The sequence below is a fragment of the Podarcis cretensis genome, assembly GCF_951804945.1.
Source record: "Podarcis cretensis genome assembly, chromosome: 12".
Taxonomy (NCBI): Eukaryota; Metazoa; Chordata; class Lepidosauria; order Squamata; family Lacertidae; genus Podarcis; species Podarcis cretensis.
The window spans coordinates 21,850,890-21,875,173 of record NC_137181.1 but is presented as its reverse complement, the minus strand read 5'-3'; the positions used below and the strand labels follow the sequence as shown (position 1 = coordinate 21,875,173).

Here is a 24,284-nt window from a genome sequence, read left to right as displayed (position 1 = left end):
AGTGATAAAGCGGGATATCAAATCCCAACTCTGCACAAACATCCACACTTCTCCCTGACCATTGGTCCTGTTGACTAGGGCTGGCAAAGTCTAACAGCATCTGGAGGGCCACAGATTCCCCTCTGCTGTTACAGCACGACTTTTGTCTGCATGGAATTGACAAAATGCAAGGGGACAGTCACTTGAATTGAAGGGCTTAAGGTATTTCTTTCTTTTCTACAACCACTTAAACCAACAGCGTCATTGCATCATGTGGTTGTAAGTTTCAAATGTACACTTGTGGAACATGTTTCATACACTTCCCCTGTTTTGAAATTTCCTCAACAATATTTTTTTGGCTGCTTCCCTGATCACACAAGGAGAACATTCAGAAGTGACTTGTGGATTTGGATATTAGAGCCTTGAAATCCATACGACTGAATACAATTAATGCTCTTTCTTTTCTTTTCCAGGGAGCGTGGGGTGGTGGGCTGCTGATGTCAAGGAAACATAAATGGAAATTAAATGGTGTTGAAAGGTAGGGATTATGGACATGTCATTAAATATCACTTATGTGCTGCAGTGACTGATGGAAATATTATTAGAGACTACTCATATGCTGTCTTGACTGCCACCAGAATTCCTGCAAATTTAAAACCAGTCAATATCCTCTTGTCAAATGTAGCAGCAGAAACTATTTTTCAACTTCCAATCATTATTGAAATATTTGACCAAATCTTTGCAAAGCATAAGAGCCTGCTGCTGTTGCTTTTACATTGTTGTTGTTGTTGTTGTTTATTCAATTTGTATACCGCCCTTCATCCAGAGATCACAGGACAGTTCACAACATAAAAAATACAAAATGAGAACACAAATACATAATAAATACACAATAACAAATCAATAACCCCCTCCCACAAACACGTTTAAAATATTTAGCCAAAGGCCTATTTAAAAAGAAACATTTTCACCTTGTGCCTGAAGATATGCAATGAAGGTACCAGGCGAGCATCCCTGAGGAGAACATTTCACAAATGGGGAGCCACAACAGAGAAGGCCCATTCTCATGTTGCCACCCTCCAGACCTTTTGAGGAGGAGGCACACAAAGAAGGGCCTCAGATGATGACTGAAGGATCTAGGTCTGTTCATATGGGGAGAGGCAATCCTTAAGGTATTGCGGTCCTGAGCCATTTAAGGCTTTATAGGTCAAAACCAGCACTTTAAATTGGGCCAGGAAACAAATTGGCAGCTAGTGCAGTTGGGCCAATATTGGTGTAAGATGCTCAAACTGTGTGGCCCCAGTGAGCAACCTGGCTGCTGAATTCTGCTGATGTTTCCCAACCATCTTCAGAGGCAGCCCTGTGTATAATGTGTTGCAGTAATTTAACCTAAAGGTTACCAGATCATAGACAACAGAAGTTAGGCTATTCCTGCCCAGACAAGGGTGCAGCTGGGCCACCAGTCAAAGTTCCCCGTGACATCCCGACACAGGGAACTGTGGTTTGTTTGGTTAGTGAAAACAAGCCAGGATACCTATTCAAGATACCACTCTCTCATTAACCATAGTTTTAACAACTATGGACTTAGAGAAAGACATCTACTGGAAAAGCTCTAAGCTGAAAAATCTCTGTCATTTCTAAGGAACATTATCTGTGCCAGTACATTTATATTAACTGTTATTGGATGTTTGTAAAAAGCCTGATTATGGCATGAAAGAATGACTTTCTTTTTTAGCTGCTTGGCTTATTTTCAGCCTTACTGTTCTGGCCATACAAGACCCGCCTTTTTATTTTGTTTTTTTCTGTTTGCATTTTACGCCTCTGTGAATGCAATCCGCCATTGCCGCACCTCATGCTAAAGTTTGGTTGCTGTTCTAGGGCCAATTCTGTGACATGGAACCCACACAAAATGATGGGGGTCCCTCTGCAGTGCTCCGCTCTGCTCGTTCGAGAAGAGGTATGTTTACATCCATATTGACATCTTTCGCCTGAAAAAGAATAATAATAAATCTGTAGTCGACCTGAAATCACAAAATAAAATTAAAAAATGGGTGCAGTGGTTGTTGCCTAGAAATGGGGATATCAGGAGGTGGAGTCAGGCTTAGGTCAGCAGTAAAACAAAAAGCACCCAATGGCAGTGAAGTTAACTCTTTATTCAAAAAACAAAACAGCTTGGTCACAGCAACCCTTCTCAATAGTTCTTGCCCCAATGAGACAGCTGTGAGGACTGATGTACTCCACCTTCTCCTGCTCTCCAAAGCTCCTCCTCCAGTTCCTTCCCCAACAGCGTAAGGCTCCTTCACCCTATCTTTCTTTTCCCAACTAGTATGGAATATTATGGGGAATTCCATGATGGGGGCACTATGCTACTTTAGCAGACGAGTGAATATGAGAAGCAAATGGGGTTTCCAAAAAGTTCCTAGCTTTCCTTACTGTGGATTTAAGAGCTCAGCAACACACAGTTGGTTACTAGGTGCTTCCATCTTCACAGCTGCCAGGGCAGGAAAAGCCAACATGGTGTCCTCCAGATGTTGTGGACTACAACTCCCATTGTGCCTGACCGCTGGCTGTGCTGGCATGGGATGATAGGAGCTGGAACACAACAGTTTCTGGAGGGTGCCCCATTGGCTACCTCCAGCCTGGGGGCTGCATGGTAGGAGGTGAAGCAGAAAATAGCACATATATGTTTATAGAGTTGGCAAGAATATATTTATGTGATGATATTGCAAGCAAGTCTGGGCTATGTGTATGGAGCCTGGGCTGCCCTCTCAGCCTCACTGATGTGGTCACAAAGAAAGCAGAACAATACATTTGGCACCAGCTTGGCTGCAGGAATTTCCAGAAGGCTGAAATATACTCAGAGTCGAGAGTGGATTTCATGCTCTTTATTCAGCTCATAGTGGTGAGGAGGAATGAAAGTTCCCCCAAAGTATCTGCTTTATATACATTATTTACACAATGGGCTGCACGTGATTGGCTAATTCCGGAATTATCCTGTAGGCCAATCAGGTTGTGGATTCACTTCCATCTGGAGCTGGATTGGGTGGCTCCTGCAGACCAATCATACTGCTGCATTGTTCTAGGGCCAATCAGACTGCTGCATTCTGAATCCTATTGTTCTAGGACCAACCGGACTGCTGCATTTTGTATCCTATTGTTCCAGGACCAATCAGACTGATGCATTTTGGATCCTATTCCACTCAGTACATAACAGAGGCGTACAAGACGTCATCCAACCCTCTTAGGGACTCCACTCCAGATTTGTGTAGAGCTCACTCCTAAGCCTTTTCTTCTCCCAAAGCTGTCCCACAAGCATGGACGAAAATAATGCTCTTGACTTCATAATATAGTCTAAAGATACAACTGATGCCCCCTTCTGCCAGCACTGGAGTCTGCATTCTTTCCTTAGGAAACCTTACAAAGTCAAAGTTACGAGGCCTTCACAAACACACATCAACTGTTCCTCGCAGCACAGCCAAGGATGGGGAATTGTTTGCAAGTGCTTTCTTGAATCAGTAAAACTTCCATGTTATTCCACTTGCCCTTCAGAGTGTGTCTGCTTCTTTAAAGGGCCTGATGCAAAGCTGTAACCAAATGCACGCTTCCTACCTCTTTCAACAAGATAAGCACTACGACCTGTCATACGACACTGGAGACAAAGCCTTGCAATGTGGGCGCCATGTTGATGTCTTCAAGCTATGGCTGATGTGGAGGGCAAAGGTGAGTATTTACAATGGAAGAGGGAGCGAGGGAGTCAGAAAAAGAGAGGGGAAAGTAGATGTCTTATTTCCCTCAGAGAGGTACAATTCCCAGAGTTCCCTGGAAAGAGTGACTCATCATAATACTATCATCATCATCATCATCATCATCATCATCATCATCATTTATTATTATTAGCAATACAGTGGTACCTTGGGTTACATACGCTTCAGGTTACACACTGCTAACCCAGAAATAGTGCTTCAGGTTAAGAACTTTGCTTCAGGATGAGAACAGAAATCAGGCTCTGGCGGCGTGGCGGCAGCAGGAGGCCCCATTAGCTAAAGTGGTGCTTCAGGTTAAGAACAGTTTCAGGTTAAGTACGGACCTCCGGAACGAATTAAGTACTTAACCTGAGGTACCACTGTATTATTAAACTTATTGACTTCTTTACAACTCTCAGCATCCTTAGCAAACTACAGTTCCCAGGATTCTTTGGGGGAAGCCATGACTGTTTAAAGTGGCCTGATGCTGCTTTAAATGCATGGTACGAATGGGGCCTTTGCCATATAAAGTGACTGGTTGGGATTTTGTACTGAGGTATATATATAGATGAGTGTGTAATTGTGAGCATTATTGGTTGAACAGCATAATGTTATCTTAATAGGGGGGGTTTTATTTCATTATAAATGCATTGTATTGCGTTTGAGTTCTGTTTTGTACACCGCTTTGCGATTCTTTTGAGTGCAAAGCAATTAAGAATTTTGCTAAATACGTAAATGTTGGTTGCTAGGTTGCTAGGCAACTGCGGCTGAGCAGCTCCTACAAGAGCTGTCTCTGGGTAAGCTACTGCCCTCCCTAACACGAGCTTTCTGTGCATGAAATAAATAAAAAGCACAAACCTGGGAGTGAACAAATGAATAATAATTGGCAATTCACCTTTCAGCCATGAGGAATTGAGTGCCGCTTTCAAGCTTCGAGCCTGTGACATCATGGAGCAGTTGCCGCACCTCGACTCCAGCCAATTTGGCAGCCTAACAATTTTGTTTTAGCGTATTCAGGCTAAAAGCTTTCGAGAACGACAAGAGGATTTTGTTGTATGAATTCTTAAAACTAGACATGGCAAAACTGTGACTAGAACACCTGCTTCCATTTTATGCAGCAATTAGGAGTGGGCGTAATATTGATGCGGGGAAACCAATTATAAATCTGTTGTTTTCTAGGGGCATATTTGTAAAGACTCTCCGAGGACCAGCTTATTTTGCAGTTTGGAAATATTGCCAAATATAATGCTTCCTGCTGAGAGGTTTCAGATTCCTCCCCCAAGATTTCCTTTAAGATGAACAAATTCATTTAGTACAATGGCCTGCAGGAAACACACATTTCATGCGGCTGTAGATGTTTTTGCCACCCATTGTTGGCATCATCTTATAGGTAACCTTAACCAGGTTGCCACTGCTTTAAGTCAGGTGTGCATCATTTTTGATCCAACAAGGAAATGCACACCATGTCCCAGTTATAGAGGCCTTACAGCTGCTCCATAAAGCTCCTGGTTTCTCTGTATGTAGATGCAAAAAGAGGAAATGAAGGGAATGATCCAGGACCTAGCAATACCACAACACATAGCTGGTGGGTCACGAGTTATGTAGGCCCGACAGACTGAATGAAATCAAGGTGATTTAACTCATTGATTTTATCCACTCAGGAAGAGGATGGTTTAACCCCTCTCGCTCTCCAGGCTTCAAAGATAGCTGCCTGAAGCGCCCCTTCAGCTAAGCAGGAAGAGAAATGGAAGGGGCTCCGTTTCTCCTGCCACTTCGCTGAAGGGGCGCTGCGCAGAGAGGGGGAGATTTTTTGTTAAGTTGTGGGTTGACATAGCAGACGACACAGCGATTTCTCCAAAGCAGCTCTTTATTTTGTAAGCTGGAATAGAACTGACTGCAAACAGCTCAGCCGGCCTGCTTTTATAGGCAGCCGGCTGTCAACATTGTAGCAACAACCACCCAGGGTTTCCCACCTAAAATAACTGACGTGGACCTGAGTGAAAACTATCTACAGTATCCCCCTGCTGGCCCAGGGTGAGAACTTCAGTACATAACATTTTTTTCCCCTTTGTTTTCCCCCTCTAAAACAAGGTGCGTCCTATGGTCGGGTGCGTCCTATAGAGTGAAAAATACGGTATTTCTCAAATTGTGAAATTAAGGGTTTATGTCCTGTGATCTCTGTACATAAGTAAGAACACAAAAGGATGCATTCTAACTATGCCTACTCAGAAGGAATCCCTATTGGATTCAATAGGAAAACTTTGCCCAGAACTTTCCAGGGGCTTGAGCAATAATAAATATAGTATTTAGCCTGCTGCTTTAGCTACTTTTTAAGGAGGACCTTGAGCGAGGCCTCCTGTGAGTGAGCAGAGAGGGTTTTAAGGTGGGAAGTGGTGCAGATACCCTCCCATTTGTGATCTTCAATTAGGTAGCCTATTTCTGATTCCCATACAATTCAGAGACCTCCAGCATCCCCTGCTAATAAATTGCTGTATATTAGAGAAGCAGCACCCTTCAGGTCATATGCTGATCTGTTGCATAAGGATTTGAACAAGGCAAGTGTTAGTTTCTTCTTAAAACAGTGCCTGCTGTGATGCTTTTTTTTAGTGCATCCTCCAAAATCAGAAAAAAATATATATTTTGTTCTCTTCTGATTGTAAATTTCTTCAGAGGTTCTTGTAGCCAAGCGATATATACATTTAACAAACCTAACCCTCCATTCCTCTCTCTTTCGTCCTTTGTTCCAAAGGGCACTGTAGGATTTGAAGCACACATTGACAAATGCTTGGAACTTGCAGAATACCTGTACAACAAAATAAAGAACAGAGAAGGCTTTGAGCTGGTGATTGAGGGAAAGGTGTGTGTGTTTATTTTAACATAGCTTTGAAAAGCAAATCCCTCCACACTTACTTAAGAGTAAGCATCTCCAATCACACAAAGGCAGACTTCCAAGTAAAAGTGCATTGGGATTGCACTGTTCCAGAACATCTATTACTACATCATTTTATAGATTGGGGATTTTATTAATTAAAAAGTCTGCCCTGTACTTGCTAATCATAGAGATCAGACTGTTACCAAGGGACTGTTTGTCAAGTAATCTTCCCGCCCAGTGTGCTAGAAGGAATCGACGTAAGCACTAGCAGAATGATTACCATGCTGATTTATGAATCAGTTGCAAGATCAGTGTAAGGAGCCCAGAGAGCTCCTGAATTGACCAGAACATCAATCAGCCTTCCTGCCTAGCAGGAAGACAAGAGTGCAGGCTTCCCATAGGCATCTGGTTGGCACTTTGCCATTGGCCTAATCCAGCCAGCTCGTATTATGCTCTTAGATTGTAAATCTAACCCAATGAATACATATGTGTATTCCCTGTTACATAAAAAGGTAAAGGACCCCTGGACAGTTTAGTCCAATCAAAGGTGACTATGGGGTTGTGGCGCTCATCTCACTTTCAGGCCGAGGGAGCTGGCGTTTGTCCACAGACAGCTTTCCGCGTCATGTGACCATCATGACTAAACTGGTTCTGGTGCAACGTAACACCGTGATAGAAACCAGAGCAGCGCATGGAAACACCATTTACCTTCCCGCCGCAGTGGTACCTATTTATCTACTTGCACTGGTGTGCTTTCGAACTGCTAGGTTGGCAGGAACTGGGACAGAGCAATGGGAGCTCACCCCGTTGCACAGATTCAAACCGCTGACCTTCTGAGTACGGGCACTACAAGTAATACAGTCAAACCTCAGAACTCGAACAGCTCCGTTGCCGAATGTTTCAGTTACCGGGCGCCAAAAACCCAGAAGTGGGTGTTCCAGTTTTCGAATGTTCCTCAGAATTTGAATGGCCAATGTGGCTATGCAAAAACCTAGCTGTCAGCCAATCAGAAGCCGCGCCTTGGAACTCAAACGTTTCAGAAGTCAAACAGTCTTCCGGAACAGATTACGTTCAAGTTCCGAGGTTTGACTGTAGATCTAATTGGTGTCAAACTATGGACACCTAGGGAATTAAAGGAATCCATAGGAAAAATCAAGTCTGCTCTTGAAACCCTACTATATGTCAGTCTCCTCTAACTGGCCATGGCCCTCTAGGGCTCCAAGAAGAGATCTTTCCTACCCTTGCTGCCAGATCTTTTTAAGTGAAGACGCCAGGGACTGAAGCTCAGACATTGTGTGTTCCAAGCATATGCTCCCATCACCTTTTCCCAGTATCTATTATCCCTGCCATATTCCTTGGAACACATTAGGTTGGATCCAATATACTTGAGTTGCACTTAGGTCCCATTGAAATCTACAAGTTTCGTAACCTGAAACCTGGAACATTTCAAAATTAAAAAGTTAATCATTGCTATGTGAATACCCATTCATTTCAATGAGAAACAAGTTTAACTAGCATATTCTAAATCCAACCTGTTGCTACTGCTGAGTGCAGATAGTAAGTAAACAGCACAACCCCATGCATGTTTACTGAGAAGCACTTCTCACTGGGTTTAATGGGGCTTATTCCCTAGGAATTTATACTGGAGACTGCAGCCTAAATTTATCAGTGGAGGAGCTGGGGTTCTAAAAGGTTGAGAAACAGCACCCTACTCAAGCTTGGGGTTGTTTTTTGCTCTTGATCCAGTGTCATAGGAAGAGCTATGTGTGGGAAAGGGGAACGCATGGACCTTGTGGCAACTGAGCTGCTCGTGCAATCTAAGATGTTATTTTCTTTCCATTAGCCTCAGCACACAAACGTTTGCTTCTGGTATGTGCCTCCCAGTTTACGAAATATGGAGGATAATGAAGAAAGAATGAACCGTCTTTCAAAGGTAAAAAGAAGAAGACAATGTGCCCATTTCTATTACAGAATGCACTTTCCCCCTTTTCAAATGAGACCAGACTAGTCCACACCTGCACATACCGTATTTTTCGCTCTATAAGACGCACCAGGCCACAAGACACACCTAGTTTTTGGAGGAGGAAAATAAGAAAAAAAATATTCTGAATCTCAGAAGCCAGAACAGCAAGAGGAATCGCTGCGCAGTGAAAGCAACAATCCCTCTTGCTGTTCTGGCTTCTGGGATAGCTGTGCAGCCTGCATTCACTCCATAAGACGCACACACATCTCCCCTTACTTTTTAGAAGGGGAAAAGTGAGTCTTATAGAGCAAAAAATACGGTATATGCATTTGCATATGAACAGCAGTTTTGGTCTTTCCCATTCATACCTGCCAGCATTCCCTTCTGTGTTTGTCCCTGCTTTCTAATTTGTTGACTCAGTATCTCTGTATCAGGGAAACTCAATTTACAGGCAAAAAGCACTGAGACTGGTGTTGTTTGGGGGTAATATCATGTGGACTGCACAAATTAAATGGGAATGCAAACAGCTGCAAACACACAGTAAACTCCAATGCGGACAATCCCTAAACGGCATTGGTGGCCAGATGTCCAGCATGAACTCAGATCCCTTGCAACTGAAGAGCGTCCCTGATGCAGTTATAGCACAAGGCTGCACAGTTTATGGGAGCTTGGGTTGGTTGCTGAGCCAAGTAGGACAAACACTACACTGGTGTAAACCCAAGAAGTGGTAGCCAATGAAGGGAGAGACATAGAATGTGGTCTTATATCAGAACACAGGTCACCCAATAATGTTGAGTGGGAGGGGAGATACACGGAATGTTGTGACATCAGAACACAGGTCAGCCAATGATGTGGCAGGGGAAGGGAGAGCAACAGAATGTTGCGATACAGGTGAGTTCTGCTGGATGCTATAGGGAGAGGACCGCATGTCTAGCTTGCCCCTAAGAATATGCTCAGAACAGAGGCAGTAGAATATTAATTTTGTTTTTCATACTGTGTCTGTGAAGGTGGCTCCAGTTATTAAAGCCCGAATGATGGAGTATGGGACCACAATGGTCAGCTATCAGCCCCTGGGAGACAAGGTCAACTTTTTCCGCATGGTGATCTCCAATCCAGCAGCAGCTCACCAAGACATTGATTTCCTGATTGAGGAAATAGAGCGCCTTGGGCAAGATTTATAATTGTGTGGTCTTCCAGACCCTTCTGAAATGTCTCTCTAGGTAGACAATTAAGTTGTCACAAACTGTGGTGAATGTATTTGTAGTTTGTTCCAAAGTGAATCTATTTCTATATTGTGCCGTCAAAGTAGAGTACAATTTAACACTTAAGAACATTGCTCCTCTTTAAAAGTATTTTCCCCCCTCCCCGTTGAGTTTGTGAATATTTCCCAATTAGAAAATATAAAAAGGCTGCATTCAAACAAATCCAGAATAATGAAATGCTCATGATTCCACCCTCCAAATTTTAGTACAGTTAGTAAAAGTGATAGTTTGCATTAAACGTAGCCAAATTTGCCCCCAGACAGTCACAGAACACAGTGAGGGGCATTGTAAAGCATAAAACAAAAAATGCTTTCAAATAAAGAAATGTTGCCTTTTTTTTCTTGGTATATTAGAACAGAATTTCTAATTTACATACATTTCAGATGTATTTAACTACATATAATTTTACAAAAGAAATATATATATATATTATATATATTAAAAAGATCCTATTTTGTAAAATATAGATTTTTATTTTCTATGGGTTATGAAGACTGCAGGGGCAAAAAATAGTAATAGTAGATATTAAGATCCTTTATTTTCCTTCAGAGAAATTGCATTGAATGCTTATTTTGAGACAGAAGCCCACATAAATTATCCAACAGAAATGTCTCTGTTCTGCTTGTCACTTTACATCTCCAGAGTTTAGTACTACAAAAACCTCAAGAGATTACTGCAGCTCTTCAACAACAACACAAGATCAATGACAGTGAAATTATAAAATCTTTATGATGTTTCTCAAGTGGCCTATCTAAGCAGACGCACAATCATCATAGAAAGTGCTACCCACGACTTAACATGGCGTTGTATTTGGAGTCTTCTCAATAATAATAATTAAAAGGTCAAAGTTCAGATCAGTTGCTTGTGCCATCAGCATTTTAATGAGCTGCAGGTAAAGGAAGCCCTCTTAACATAAGTAGACCAAACCATAGGGCTTACCAGTGAGGGAGCCAAATTGCTGGGTTGACAGCTATGGGGTGGGGTAAATCTTGGAATCATATGGCCAAAATTCACCAAAGCAGCCAACCAGAATTCCTTTGTGCAATCCAACCTCTATACAAAGATTCAACGCGAGGTGACATAGCTGCAGAAGCCCCTATATAATTTTTGCCCTGCCATTAGGCAGAGTGAGGCAGCCAGTTTTCAGTGCCATGAAAGGGCAGCAATTTGGTTTGTTGTTTAATTTATTATGGTTGCATTTTTCCCCAACCAGGGAGGCAAGAGAGAATTTGGGTTTTTTTCTGCCTCAGGTACCAAAATAACTTGACCAGTCATGGGTCCTATGCACCTTGACACTAACATGGGGTTGGAGAAGCATCAGCTGCTTTGCCTTGGGCAACAAAAGATCTTGGACTGGGCTGTTGGTCCTCCTTCAAGCCACTCTCTGCACTTATGCAGAGATGGAGGGTTGCAAGATATGAAGGAAATACCTTCGAATACACATAAAGCACTTTAGCTTTACCTCTTTGCAGTTTCAGGCACCTCTTCTGATTATGAGGACCATTTTTATGGCATATTGAAGGCCCACCAAGACTTTACACTTGCAAGTTAGGCCACGTTGCAAGCAGGCAGGGTGGGGGTGGGAAGGAGGGAGGAAAATTCCATCTACCTGAATTTCACATCTTGGAGTTGTCTCTACTTATAACACTGGCCAAGTTTGGGGTTTTAGCTTTAACTAGGATCAACATGGCCACGTGGGTTTGTAAAGCAATATTGTTTTACGCTCTCTCAAAATACTTGAAGTAAACCAGTGCAATGGCGTCAGAACTGATTGAAAATACTTAAATTTTTTGGTACTGGCTCATTGTAGCATTGCAAAATAGAAGAGCGAGGAGATGAAGCTGTGTCTGTAATTTGTGTTGCCTTTTAAATTATATTGATAGCAAGGTTTTATTTATTTTTTTGTCACCTCAGACTGAGGCTGTGCACTTTAGACTTAAAACTGTACAGTGTTGCCAATCAAACATGTATCGCTGTATAAGCTTGTACAATATATTAACTGAGCCGTCCTTAATTGTGTGGTAGCGGTATTGAACCTTGATATTGTAAGAACTGCATCCGTTCTAGTTTCTCTATTGCTCACCTGCTTCCGATCACAATCTCTTCCACCCTAAGCTGATTCCTGTGAAACGATGTTTAACTCTAGACATTTAACGCTTAAGAGTTGGAAAGTGAACAGCTCTGCCAATGAGATCCCTACTCAGATAACAGCAGAGACTATAGAGGCCTCTGTGCATAATGGCTTCTTCCTTCCATTCACCTCATTGGAGGAGAGCAGCCGCAGGATTGGGGGGGGGGCAGCCAGAGGATCTCCATGAATCAGGGCATTTGAGGACCACCAGCAAACTCTGCTGCTGTGTAATCTCCATTTAGTTGGTGCTACTGCGACTTCCACTGAATGAAACGGACAGTTGCATGGCAGTCAAACTTGGGATAATAGCTAGTTTGCAACACACCAGCCAAATGTTCCTGTTGCCCCATGGGCAGGGAAGGTACAGGGAGCAATGGCAAAGAGGATTTATAGGCCTGGGTTACATCTTGCATGTGATTTTTTAAAAAAAATTCATTTGTTTGCTTTGCTTAATAAAGCTAATTACGGTCCGTGTAGATATTACTTGTGTGTGCCGATCTGAGATCTTCAACTGGTGTTTTCATGTGGATAATCACCAGCAGGATTTTCTTTTCCATGTTAACTCTGTTTGTTGCATCTGGAGGGGGGGCGGGGGGGGAGAACTACATGGCAACCTGTTCTTCTTGTATTTGATTAAAGTATTTTATCTGTGATGTCACTCAGAACCCAAATAAAAAGTGTAAAAATGTGGCTGACATGTCTCGGGGGGTTTCCACACACCCCTCCCTCCCTTTTCATTACCGATCTGGGAGATCGTAAGAAGCAGGAACATCTTTTGTGCCATCTCTCACCAAAGGTCATAAGGACTAGGGAGCTTCATTCCACCTGTCACCCGTTGTCAGGTTGTTACTTCAGCACATTTTCTATTAAATGTGATAAGCACAGAAATAATGGGACACTGTCACAGGCTCTCTCTTATCTTTATATACATAAAGTGGTTTACCTGTTTCATTATCTTATAAGGGATGTGGGATCACAAATAAAAGAAAATGTGTTTTTTGTAAAGGAGAGGAAAACCTGTAGCTCATTTGGCAACTTATGTTTCTTTTAAGAAGGAATCTCTTCCTTCCTTTCTTTCTTCCTTTCTTTCTTTCTTTCTTTCTTTCTTTCTTTCTTTCTTTCTTTCTTTCTTTTCCTTCCTTCCTTCCTTCCTTCCTTCCTCTTATTGCCTTTCTTTCTTCCACTATCGGTGGACTCATAATCTCGTGAACCGGGTTCGCTCCTCCGCTCCTCCACATGCAGCTGCTGGGTGACCTTGGGCTAGTCACACTTCTCTGAAGTCTCTCAGCCCCACTCACCTCACAGAGTGTTTGTTGTGGGGGAGGAAGGGGAAAAGGAGATTGTTAGCCGCTTTGAGACTCCTTAGGGTAGTGATAAAGTGGGATATCAAATCCAAACTCTTCTTCCTCTTCCTCTTCTTCTAGACAGTCTCCCATTTGGTCCACAGCAATCTCCAGTAAGGTTCCATATGCCTTTTCCCCATTTTGATGCTGTCTGCACGGTTGCCACTGTGTCAGGGACTGGCTGGACAAAGAGGAGTAGTGGGAGATACCAGCCAGGGGGATACCCAAGCGAAACACCAGAGGAAGAAGGCCCAGAGCCTGGGGATTGGTGGTGGGACACAGGAGAAGTCAGAGGAAGAAGATTGGGAGGAGGTACCTGATGCTGAAGGGGCAACAGGGTTTAGTGAGCAGGGGGAACCGGTGACAGGGAGCAGTTCAGACTCTGAGGCTGAAGCAGAGGAGGGGAATCAAGAAGCTGCTGAAGAATCCAGGGAGTCCCCCTCTCCTGCTGCAACAAGCTCTCCTCCCCCCTGGTTTCCAAGAAAGTGCAGGATAGTGAGGAAAGTGGAACAGAGGTCAGAGAGGCTTGAGGCTGCTTGGGAGATATCCTGGAGAGGAGGAGCCTTAGAATGGGTGGAAGGCAGGGACCTTCAGTCCTGGAAACTGCTCAATAGGGGCAAGACCGACTGGGACGTGTTGCTGAGTTGTATGCTGTTTCCTTGAACTTCACTGGCAACTGACTCTGCTTCTACATGCTGACCTGCATCTGACTCCAGCCCTGACACACTGCCAGCATCCCTGTTCAGTGTTCACCATGAGGGCTAGGAACGTAGGAAGCTGTCTTACACTAAGGCCATTGGCCCATCTATCTCAGTGCTGTCTATACTGCTTGGCAGTGACTCTCCAGGGTTTCAGGCAGGGGTCTCGCTCAGTCCTATCTGGAGATGCTGGGGACTGAACATGGGGGTCTCCTACCGCTTAGCCTTGTGGTCAGGTTTATGTGGTTGGGTGCAGGAAATCTGTGGTTCTAAAACCATATGGAAATGTGAGCTGCATGAATGCCTCTCCCATCTCCTAGCTGTAAATATCCAAATATTAAAAATGGTTGGTAAAGCAGCTGGGGCAGCTAGCTTTCAAATATCTGAGTCGGGTTTTTGTTTTAAAGCAGATGCAAAGGCTTGGATTCTGCGCCCAAATTAAGCCAATTCCAATGCTATTATCCAAAGTGTGTGCACAGCCTTAATTAGCACCCTTTAGGATAAATGGGTAGGAATCGTTACAGCTGGTTTGAAATGGCTAGGAGGAAAGAGGGAGGGGGATCGAGAAGTATATAAATGGAAACATTAGCTGAGCACTAACTCACAGCATTCAATCTTCAAAGCTCACCATCTGTTTGCTCTCCCTTCTCCCAAATTCTCCAGATGCCAAGTACAATAAAGAAGAAGGAAACCAAAGCAATGTTGACCACCAAGAGCAAGCAGAGGGGTACTGCAGCATGTGGGACAACCTGTAGGATCTCCTTTTATCTCAATCTGCATCATCAGATCATCTGTTTAAAAATGGGTAACCAGGTATCATCAGCTCAGCCTTGCCCCTATCTAGACAGGCGTGCATGCAGTATGCCTCTTAACCAGCGCTTTTTTTCAGCTGGAGTGTGCCAGAGTGCAGTTCCGGCACCTCTCAGGTTGGCACCATTGCAGGCAGGCCCTCCCCCTGCCCACTTTTAGCCCTTACGTACTTCTGAGAAGCCCAAAATGAACATTTCAAATCAGAACTCCACCTAGCTCCTAGCTGTTCCTAGCCACGATTGGTCAAGCTATGGGCAGGGTCAACTCACATTTCCTTTTCTTCCATCTCCCATAAAGCAAGCTTTAAGCTTTCCAGACAGGCCTCAACCATTGCGTGCGTCTGTGTTTGCACATGGGCCCTTCCAAGCTGCCCTAGCTGTTTGCCTGAAGCTGAGACTCCAATACTTTGGCCACCTCATAAGAAGAGAAGACTCCCTGGAAAAGACCCTGTGTGCTAATCCGGGGGGGGGGGAGGTTACCGTTGGCGTAGTCAAAGTCCGGTCCTGGGTCACTAGCCTGGAATCAGTCCACAAGGAGCGGGGCGAGGTCCGAAGTAGGAAGCCGGGCGGGGACAGGAGCACTGGAGAGTCAGGTCTGGGTCCAGGCAGGAACAGGTACTCAACAATGACGTTGCTCCCACAACCTGGGACCGGGCCGACTGGCCTTTATCTGTTCTGAGGCCAGGGGCGGTCCCGGCCCCTAGGAGACCCACCTCTCTTGGCCTTAAGGCGAGCACTCCTCCTGGGAGAAACCAGTTCCCTTCGCCTCTCTGCCCTGAGCCTCTGCAGTTCCGGAGAGGCTAAAGGGTTACTGGGCCCAGGGGGAGACTCACCTGCAGGCACTGAGTCCTCAACCACCCCTGGAGCCAGAGTGGGATCACCTAGTACCTGCTCCTGAGGATCCGGCACAGGTGCAGGCGCTTCAGAATCAAGGCCCTGCCCCAGTTCAGCCGGCCCTGGAGGTGGGGACTCCTGTGCAGGCTGGGTTTCCTCTGGTTCAGCCTCTGAATTGGAATCCCAGGCCATCACACCCTGATGTTGGGAAAGATGGAGAGCACAAGGAGAAGGGGAAGACAGAGGACGAGATGGTTGGACAGTGTTCTCGAAGCTACCAGCATGAGTTTGACCAAACTGCGGGAGGCAGTGGAAGACAGAAGTGCCTGGCGTGCTCTGGTCCATGGGGTCACGAAGAGTCGGACACGCCTAAATGACTAAACAACAACAAGAAGAAGAGAACGAGGGAGTCAGAGGTGCATTTATTTGACCTGCACCAGAACCAGGAGCTACCCCCAAACCAGTTAGGGAGACAGCTTGCCATACTTTTTAGCACCTCCATGGGCAGCTATAGGGAGGAATGGGGAATAGTAACACAGTCTATGAAAATGGTGCCATGTGGCCAGTCCTAGACCCCCTAAGCAAGTCTGACGCCCTCAGGTGCGCTGGAGGACATTGTTCCATTCCCGCTGTTGAAGAAATATTCAACAAGTTTGGTTGGCATCTGTATGTGGAACTGGGAAGGTGGGTATCCTTCCCTTCAGGAAAAGAAATGTCTTGGATCAGGCCTGTGCATTGACCAGACTTTTCAATTCAGCAATATTACAGCATCAAGTGTCTGCAGACCATGGCCTGGGGGCCTGGGGCTGAGGGTGTCCCTTTCAGAGAAAGCATAAACAACCTCCTAAATGAAGAATGTACCCTAAGGGTATATAAGCCTCCCAAACACCTTTACTAGTAAGAATCTCTAGGCCACAGAAAGTGTTGTGCACTGGCCAGAGTTCCTGATCCATCTTCACAACTGTTGCTAATAGGGTTCCCAGCAGCCAAAGACAGAAGGTTTGCAGGACAATGGGCTATTTCTCTGGGCTATTTAATAAAATATTTAGCCTTCACCCCATCTAATCCAACAAGAACCACCACACCTTTGGGGAATAGGAGGACACGGGCAGGAAAAAGACTAACAGAGAGCAACATGTCGTTGGTATTTTCTACAATAATTCTGAACTGGAAATGCTGTGTGTGTGTGTGTGTGTGTGTGTGTGTGTGTGTGTGTGTTCTCTGAGAGTCTAGACCACATGATAGCTTAAACAGCCTCACAAATTATTCCCTGACAGGTAGATGATAAATCATAGCACTTACAAAAAATGGCAAGTGACTCCACGTCTCACTCTGTCCTTGTACAGAACCTCAGGCAGAGATGAATTATGAAGCTGCTGACAATATGGGTACCTTCCATGCTCTAGCTGGTATTCCTCCTGCTTCCTTCTCTCCAGCTTTCCTGCCGGCGACTCACACCACTTCATAGAGGCTTGTGAGCACCTTAAAAACTTCGGCTAATATATTAATATTGTGGACATAAGATTTCAAAACACATTTAGCTTGTTGTGGAAATACCATTATTTAAAAAATTCACCTTATTTTGTCTGTTGTTATAATTGTTTGTATATAAGCTAAAATAAATAAATATAAACTTTATCCTCCCAAAAAAATCTCAACAAATTTATATAAATATTATTATCAATAATAAAAGCAATAACCTGTAAAAAAATGGAGTGCAAGTTGATGCAAACCCTTTACTTTGCACATGGTTTGTGCTTCAGATAACCCATACTTTCTTTTGAGGCTTGTTTGACCATACTGAATTCCCCATAATACAAGGCAAGTAATTTGTGATCATTATTTCTTCACTCTGTTAATGGCTGAACTGGCAGAAATTCAAATATTCATATGTCACAGCTAAAGGCTTCATCCTTTAGTGGATGTTTGTCACCTTTTCCCCTGGCAAGGCTCCTGTAACTTTACTAGTTTAAATTTTACCTGACATGCAGCTGTTAAAGTTTCACCACCACAGCATATCCACATGCATGGCAGGAAGAGCATCACCTACTGCATTTCTGCCTGCCTTGCAGGGGTCCCTCAGACCTTGTGGGGGGCCAGAATTTTTTTTTTTTGGGGGGGTGAATGAATTCCTATGCCCCACAAATAACCCAGAGATGCATTTTAAATAAAAAGACACATTCTACTCATGTAAAAACACACTGCTTCCCGGACCGTCCGTGAGCTGGATTTAGAAGGCGATTGGGCCGGATCCGGCCCCCGGGCCTTAGTTTGCCTACCCATGTTTATGTCTCTCCCTAGTATTGTCGGGTACGTTGTATCCAATTACCACAGACAAAGGGAGTGCCATTATTTAAAACTTGCAGCCCCATACACTAAAAATCTTCTCACTAGATGCATGCAAATTTGAACACCTTTCCAAGAAATTTGTTCTCTGGTCTCATGCATATGCTTTTGACGATCTGCTCTCTTATATTCTGAGTGTCATAATGATGACAAGATGATCAGTGACAAAAAAAATACCCAGCCAAGTGAGCGGGGTGTCATGTTAAGCAAACGGGTCAAACTTCCCCTCCCTTTGGAATAGCTTAGGTTTATTGAGTTGCTTCCAGAAACAAAAGTCTTGAAGTGATTGCATCAAGAATAAAATACGTTAATAAAATCACAGGCCCGTTTAATTGTTTATAGCAACAGCCTCTCCTTGTGTAAAGCTAGAGAGACTGTGGGAGATCAAGGTGTTCCCCACAAAGGAACAATCCCATATGGTCTAAAACACGGTAACAATGTCTGTGCCAGATGCCAAAAAGGCCCAGTTAGAAGCCATTTACACCTACATCAGAGCTATTAACACTTCAGAGTGACAAAGACATTAAACAGGGTAAGGGGAGGGAGAGAGCTGGGAAATAATCCCTCCTGGGATTTCTGGCATTAACCAGTGTTTTATAAGTACAGTGGTACCTTGGTTCTCAAACACCTTGGTTCCCAAACACTGAAAATCCGAAAGTAAGTGTTCTGATTTTTGAATGTTTTTCGGAAGCCAAACATCCAATGCGACTGTCGGCTATTGTTTCCGGGGCGCCTGCACCAATCAGAAGCTGCGCCTTGGTTTTTGAATATTTCAGAAGTCAAACAGGCTTTCAAAACTGATTAAGTTTGGCGCTTTTGTTTTTGCTATTTATTTTGCGTTTTTATTTTGAGGCTTTTTCGTTTAATTTGTTTTTGTGACTGTGTGGAACCCAGTTCAGCCACTCATTGATTGATTGATTGTGTGACTGCGGAAATGGATAAAAGCCCCCCATCCAAACAATGACTATCATCAGTGCAGGTAAGAAAAAAATAATAATTTTAATTTTCATCTTCTACAATACTGTCTTCTTTATTTCATAGTACAGTGGTACCTCAGGTTAAGTACTTAATTCGTTCCGGAGGTCCGTTCTTAACCTGAAGCACCACTTTAGTTAATGGGGCCTCCTGCTGCCGCCGTGCCGCCAGAGCCCGATTTCTGTTCTTATCCTGAAGCAAAGTTCTTAACCTGGGGGGGCCACCAGGTGGCGCATTGGAAGATGGCCGACAATAACATCTCTCTGACCCATACGAGGTAATTAAGAGGCTGCTATGGGAACTATGCAGTCTTCCTACCCCCCCAAGGAGATGGGGGGGCTGCCTTGCCAGCAGTGTCCACAATGCACCCACAGATCCGAGGTCTGGGGGTGCTGGTCACTTGGCACGAGCCCTCAATGCGGTCAGCTCTTCCTGACGCCGATTCCAATCAGCGCGTGCTGGTTAGCTTCAGCTCGGAATTATAATTGGAAACATACGACTGGAATGAAGCTGAAGCACATACATCAAGTAACGCTCGAGAGATAAGACTGCTGATTAATGGATCTCTGTGACTGGGAGTGATGGACGGATAAGTAAATCTTCTGATGAATCACCATTAAGAGACTGTATGTTTGGAATGAAGGGGGGGTGGAGGAAAAAACCTTTTTTCTTTGTACTATGTGATATTAATAACCCTCCACCCCAGAAAGAAACAAGATTGTTGCGTTTTACTAATCACAAGCAGGAATTTAAGAACTGTGTGGGATGGATTATAGCTAAAGAAAGGATTGATAAACAATGAGAATGGAGGAAAATTATATGACGCAGTCAAAAAATGGCGTCTCGCCAAGACAGGCTTGCCAGAAAAAGGACAGGGGGAGAAGAATCAGGACCATTGGAATGAGAAGGATTGCTGGAATGTAATTTAGACCTGACAGAGCCTCCTGATATACTGGGCAAGTCTGAAAAAAGTAAAGGAAGGACCGAAGATTTTTTTTTTTTTTTTAATGGAAGCGAGGAACAGCGGCTGTCCCTGAGCGATATGATCTTTGGAGAGTACAAAACCCACACAGAGCATGTCTGTTTCCAATCTGCTTGTGAAAATTATCAGAGATCGCAAAGAAAGGAATATATGATAACAACAAGAAGATGAAGAAAGTACAGTGGTGCCTCGCAAGACGAAATTAATTCATTCCGCGAGTCTCTTCATCTTGTGGTTTTTTCATCTTGCGAAGCACGGCTATTAGCGGCTTAGCGGCTATTAGCAGCTTAGCGGCTTAGAAAAAGGGGGGGGGAGGAAAAAAACTCGCAAGAACTCGCAAGACGAAACGTCTTGCGAAGCAAGCCCATAGGGAAATTCGTCTTGCGAAGCACCTCAAAAGATGGAAAACTCTTTCGTCTAGCGAGTTTTTCGTCTTGCGAGGCATTCATCTTGCGCGGCACCACTGTAATAAAGGACTATCTGGATTGAACTGGATAGAACTGTTTAATTAATGCAGCAATATAAGTGATGTTTGGACTCGTCCGGAGCTTGATTTATGGGTACCCCAACAAAATTTAAAATTCGGCTGTATAATTTGGAACTAATGTGATTTGGATAATGTGATGTGATTGGCCTGTTAATAAAAATTATTTTTTAAAAAATGTTCTTAACCTGAAGCACTATTTCTGGGTTAGCGGAGTGTGTAACCTGAAGTGTATGTAACCTGAAGTGTATGTAACCCGAGGTACCACTGTATAGTACATTGATTATTGCTTTCATTTTATGGATCAATGGTCTCGTTAGATAGTAAAATTCATGTTAAATTTCTGTTTTAGGGGTTGTTTTTAAAAGTCTGGAACAGATTAATCCAGTTTGCATTACTTTCTATGGGAAAGCACGCCTTGGTTTTGGAACACTTTGGTTTTGGAACGGACTTCCGGAATGGATTAAGTTTGAGAACCAAGGTACCACCGTATATCATGAAAATAAAGGAACAAGGTATACATCACACAGGACAAGTTACTTCCCCATGCAGCTCAAGAGCCCAGATGAGTCCAGTATTCTGGGACCGCATTAGATTTGGCTTCCTAGGTCACCATCTTTTTGTTTGTCTGTTTCAAGGATATGTACCTTCTATGCATTTGACAACAGCCCAGCACACAGAAAATGTAGGTGTGCCTTTTGGCTGATCTATGCTGAACTTTTAAAGTGCTTTTGAAGCGCATTCTTGCCCTCAGAGAATTCTGAGCACTGTATCATAGAATTACAGAACTAGAAGGGACCCGAGGGTCATCTAGTCCACCCCCTGCAGAGCAGAAATCTTTTGCCCAATGTGGGACTCGAAGCCGCAACCCTGAGATTAAAAGTCTAATGCTGTATTGACTGAGCTATCAGTTGCAGGGAAACTGTAACTCTGTGAGGGGTAAATTGCAGGGGCTGGAATGTGGGAAATGGGTGCAGGCCAAATTTGGAAGGTCAGAAGTTCATCATGCCAAAAAAGGAGCATGGACCCCAGGAATGAATGAGGTGGGGGGAAATGGCATCTTCCCAGCAAGGACCCTGTTACCCCAAAGGGTTTGCGGTGGGGTGGTCTTCTCAAGGCATCTTACAACTGCCCAGGCAGAGAACCGTTTGACCAGTGATTTCAAGCATGTTTTCAGGTGTGTACAACATGCCATCTGGACATTAGTGTGGTGGTAGTGGTTAAATTGGGACGCGGGTGGCGCTGTGGATTAAACCACAGAGCCTAGAACTTGCCAATCAGAAGGTCGGCGTTTCAAATCCCCGCAACGGGGTGAGCTCCCATTGTTCGGTCCCTGCTCCTGCCAACCTAGCAGTTCGAAAGCACGTCAAAGTGCAAGTAGATAAATAGGTACCACTCCGGTGGGAAGGTAAACGGTGTTTCCGTGCGCTGTTCTGGATTACCAGAAGCGGCTTAGTCACGCGGGCCACATGACCCGGAAGCTGTACGCCAGCTCCCTCGGCCAATAAAGCGAGATGAGCGCCGCAACCCAAAGTCGGCCACCACTGGACCTAATGGTCAGGGGTCCCTTTACCTTTACCTAGTGGTTAAATTAGGACCAAAGAGACATTAAAATCTCATCAGTTCTTCATCCTGAAAATTACTTTCAATTTCACCGAAGTGGGCACAATCCTGAAATTAGGGGCACATGTTCCCATTCTTAAATGCCTGAGAAAAGAGCCTGTGGTTCCTCATTTTTCAAGGTGCATTTCTCTCCCTCTTTGTCAATGTCACTTTAAGAGACAAAGAAAATATTCTGCAGATCTCAGCAAACCCCAGGGCTATGCTTTGCCATTCATTCTGCAACTTGACCTCTAAAGCTGAGCTGACTGTGGTAAGGGCCATTTTAATACCCATCCCTGAGATACATAATCCACAAACAGCTGCCTGTTCTACTGTGGGAAGCCTCATGCAGCAGCAATGCTAATAAAGTTGCCATTCCAATAAGTTTAATGAGAATGAACTAATAGGCTTTTAATGCTGTCACTCCCAGTCATAAGAGGTAAGTGGGTTGCTTGCCCTCTATACTGCGCAAGTGCCTAGCTGTCAGTGGCAATCCCAAAAATGCTACTGCAGCACTAATCTTGACACAACTTTATTGTAATTGGTACAGATTGCGTGTTTGGTTTCTATCATTTGTCAACAGGGAAGGGGAGCAAAAACATATGCCTACAGGGCATGCACAGAACTGAAAAGGAGACTGCTCTGAAGCTGTAAACTTTTTTCAAAAATTGACAAGCAAGATTTGACAGTCACCTCTGATTGATTGATTGATTGATTGATTGATTGCATTTATCTTCCCTCCAAGCAGTGCCAGATTTATATATAAGTTAAACAAAAGATATAGCTTAGGGCCCCACTCTTGTGGGGGCCCCCAAAAAATTAAATAAAAAAAACCCTGGATGTACATTTCCAACATATAAGATAAAAAATAAATAAAATAAAACCTACATGCAGCAACAGTGTTTTGTGTTGTGTAGGCTCCTATGATGTAAGTAATGGGCCCCGCCTGCTCGCCTGCTCCCTAAAATATCACTGGTTTGCTCATTTCCATATATAGGGTGCCTACATTCTGCATGTACGCAGGTATAAAATATCACTGGTTTGCTCATTTCCATATATAGGGTGCCTACATTCTGCATGGACGCAGGTGGCGCTGTGGGTTAAAGCCTCAGCGCCTAGGGCTTGCCGATCGAAAGGTCGGCGGTTCGAATCCCTGCGGCGGGGTGCGCTCCCGCTGCTCGGTCCCAGCGCCTGCCAACCTAGCAGTTCGAAAGCACCTCCGGGTGCAAGTAGATAATTAGGGACCGCTTACCAGCGGGAAGGTAAACGGCGTTTCCGTGTGCGGCTCTGGCTCGCCAGAGCAGCGATGTCACGCTGGCCACGTGACCCGGAAGTGTCTCCGGACAGCGCTGGCCCCTGGCCTCTTAAGTGAGATGGGCGCACAACCCCAGAGTCTGTCAAGACTGGCCCGTACGGGCAGGGGTACCTTTACCTTTACCTTTACCTTACATTCTGCATGGACTGGTTTAACGGCAACATGTGCAAATGGCTTTAGATACCTGTTAGGTCCATAAATTACCATATAGCATATATTCCACACAAGAAACAGTGGCAATTTGTTGTTGACAAAGGACAGCTGGACATAGAAAGGGCCCCATTACCTTCAGTAGATTAGGGCCTCATCAAACCTAAATCCGGCCCTGCCTCCAAGAAGCTCAATGTGGCACACTTAGTTCTCCTCTTTCCCATTTTATAATAATAAGAAGAACAATAATGTTATTATTTATACCCCACTCATCTGGCTGGGTTTCCCCATTCACTCTGGGTGGCTTCCAGCAAAATAATAAAATGTCAAACATTAAAAACTTCCAACGACACTGTGAGGTAGGTTAGACTGAGAGTGACTGGCCCAAGGTCACCCAGTGAGCTTCATGACTGAGTGGGGCTTTAAATCTTAGTCCAATACTCTTATCTACTACCCTACCCCCTCAAGGAGTTATAGAGAAAAGTGAATCCCATATATATATATATATATATATATATATATATTCCAATTTATAATATACGTTCACATCATAACACTCCACTTTATGTCCCTCCCACCTCATGGCTTTCAAAATTAACCTTTTTTGTCATTGCATTTTGTACGTTTTCCAATTCTAATTACACACATTACGAAATAGCTCAAAATTTAACTAAAAATATAGAAAGGTAAAGAATTTCTCATTACAAGTCTTCAGACAACCCTGCTAGTGATGTTAATTACTTACAATAATTTTTCAGATATCGTATAAATTTACTGCAGTCCTTTTGGAATGCTT

The 24,284-nt window shown here is 44.0% G+C and overlaps 1 protein-coding gene across 3 annotated transcripts in view; it reads left to right on the top strand.

Moving 5' to 3' along the window:
• Window positions 1–12,640, top strand: part of GAD2 (glutamate decarboxylase 2) — a 45,726-nt gene extending 33,086 nt beyond the window's left edge. For all 3 annotated transcript variants that reach the window (XM_079948128.1, XM_079948127.1, XM_079948129.1), the window contains 6 exons: window positions 453–517; window positions 1,858–1,936; window positions 3,550–3,699; window positions 6,472–6,579; window positions 8,438–8,527; window positions 9,565–12,640. In XM_079948128.1, coding sequence (XP_079804254.1) covers window positions 453–517; window positions 1,858–1,936; window positions 3,550–3,699; window positions 6,472–6,579; window positions 8,438–8,527; window positions 9,565–9,738 — 666 coding nt within the window. In that variant the 3' untranslated portion in view covers window positions 9,739–12,640. The remainder of the gene's footprint in view (window positions 1–452; window positions 518–1,857; window positions 1,937–3,549; window positions 3,700–6,471; window positions 6,580–8,437; window positions 8,528–9,564) is intronic.
• Window positions 12,641–24,284: the final 11,644 nt, after the last annotated feature.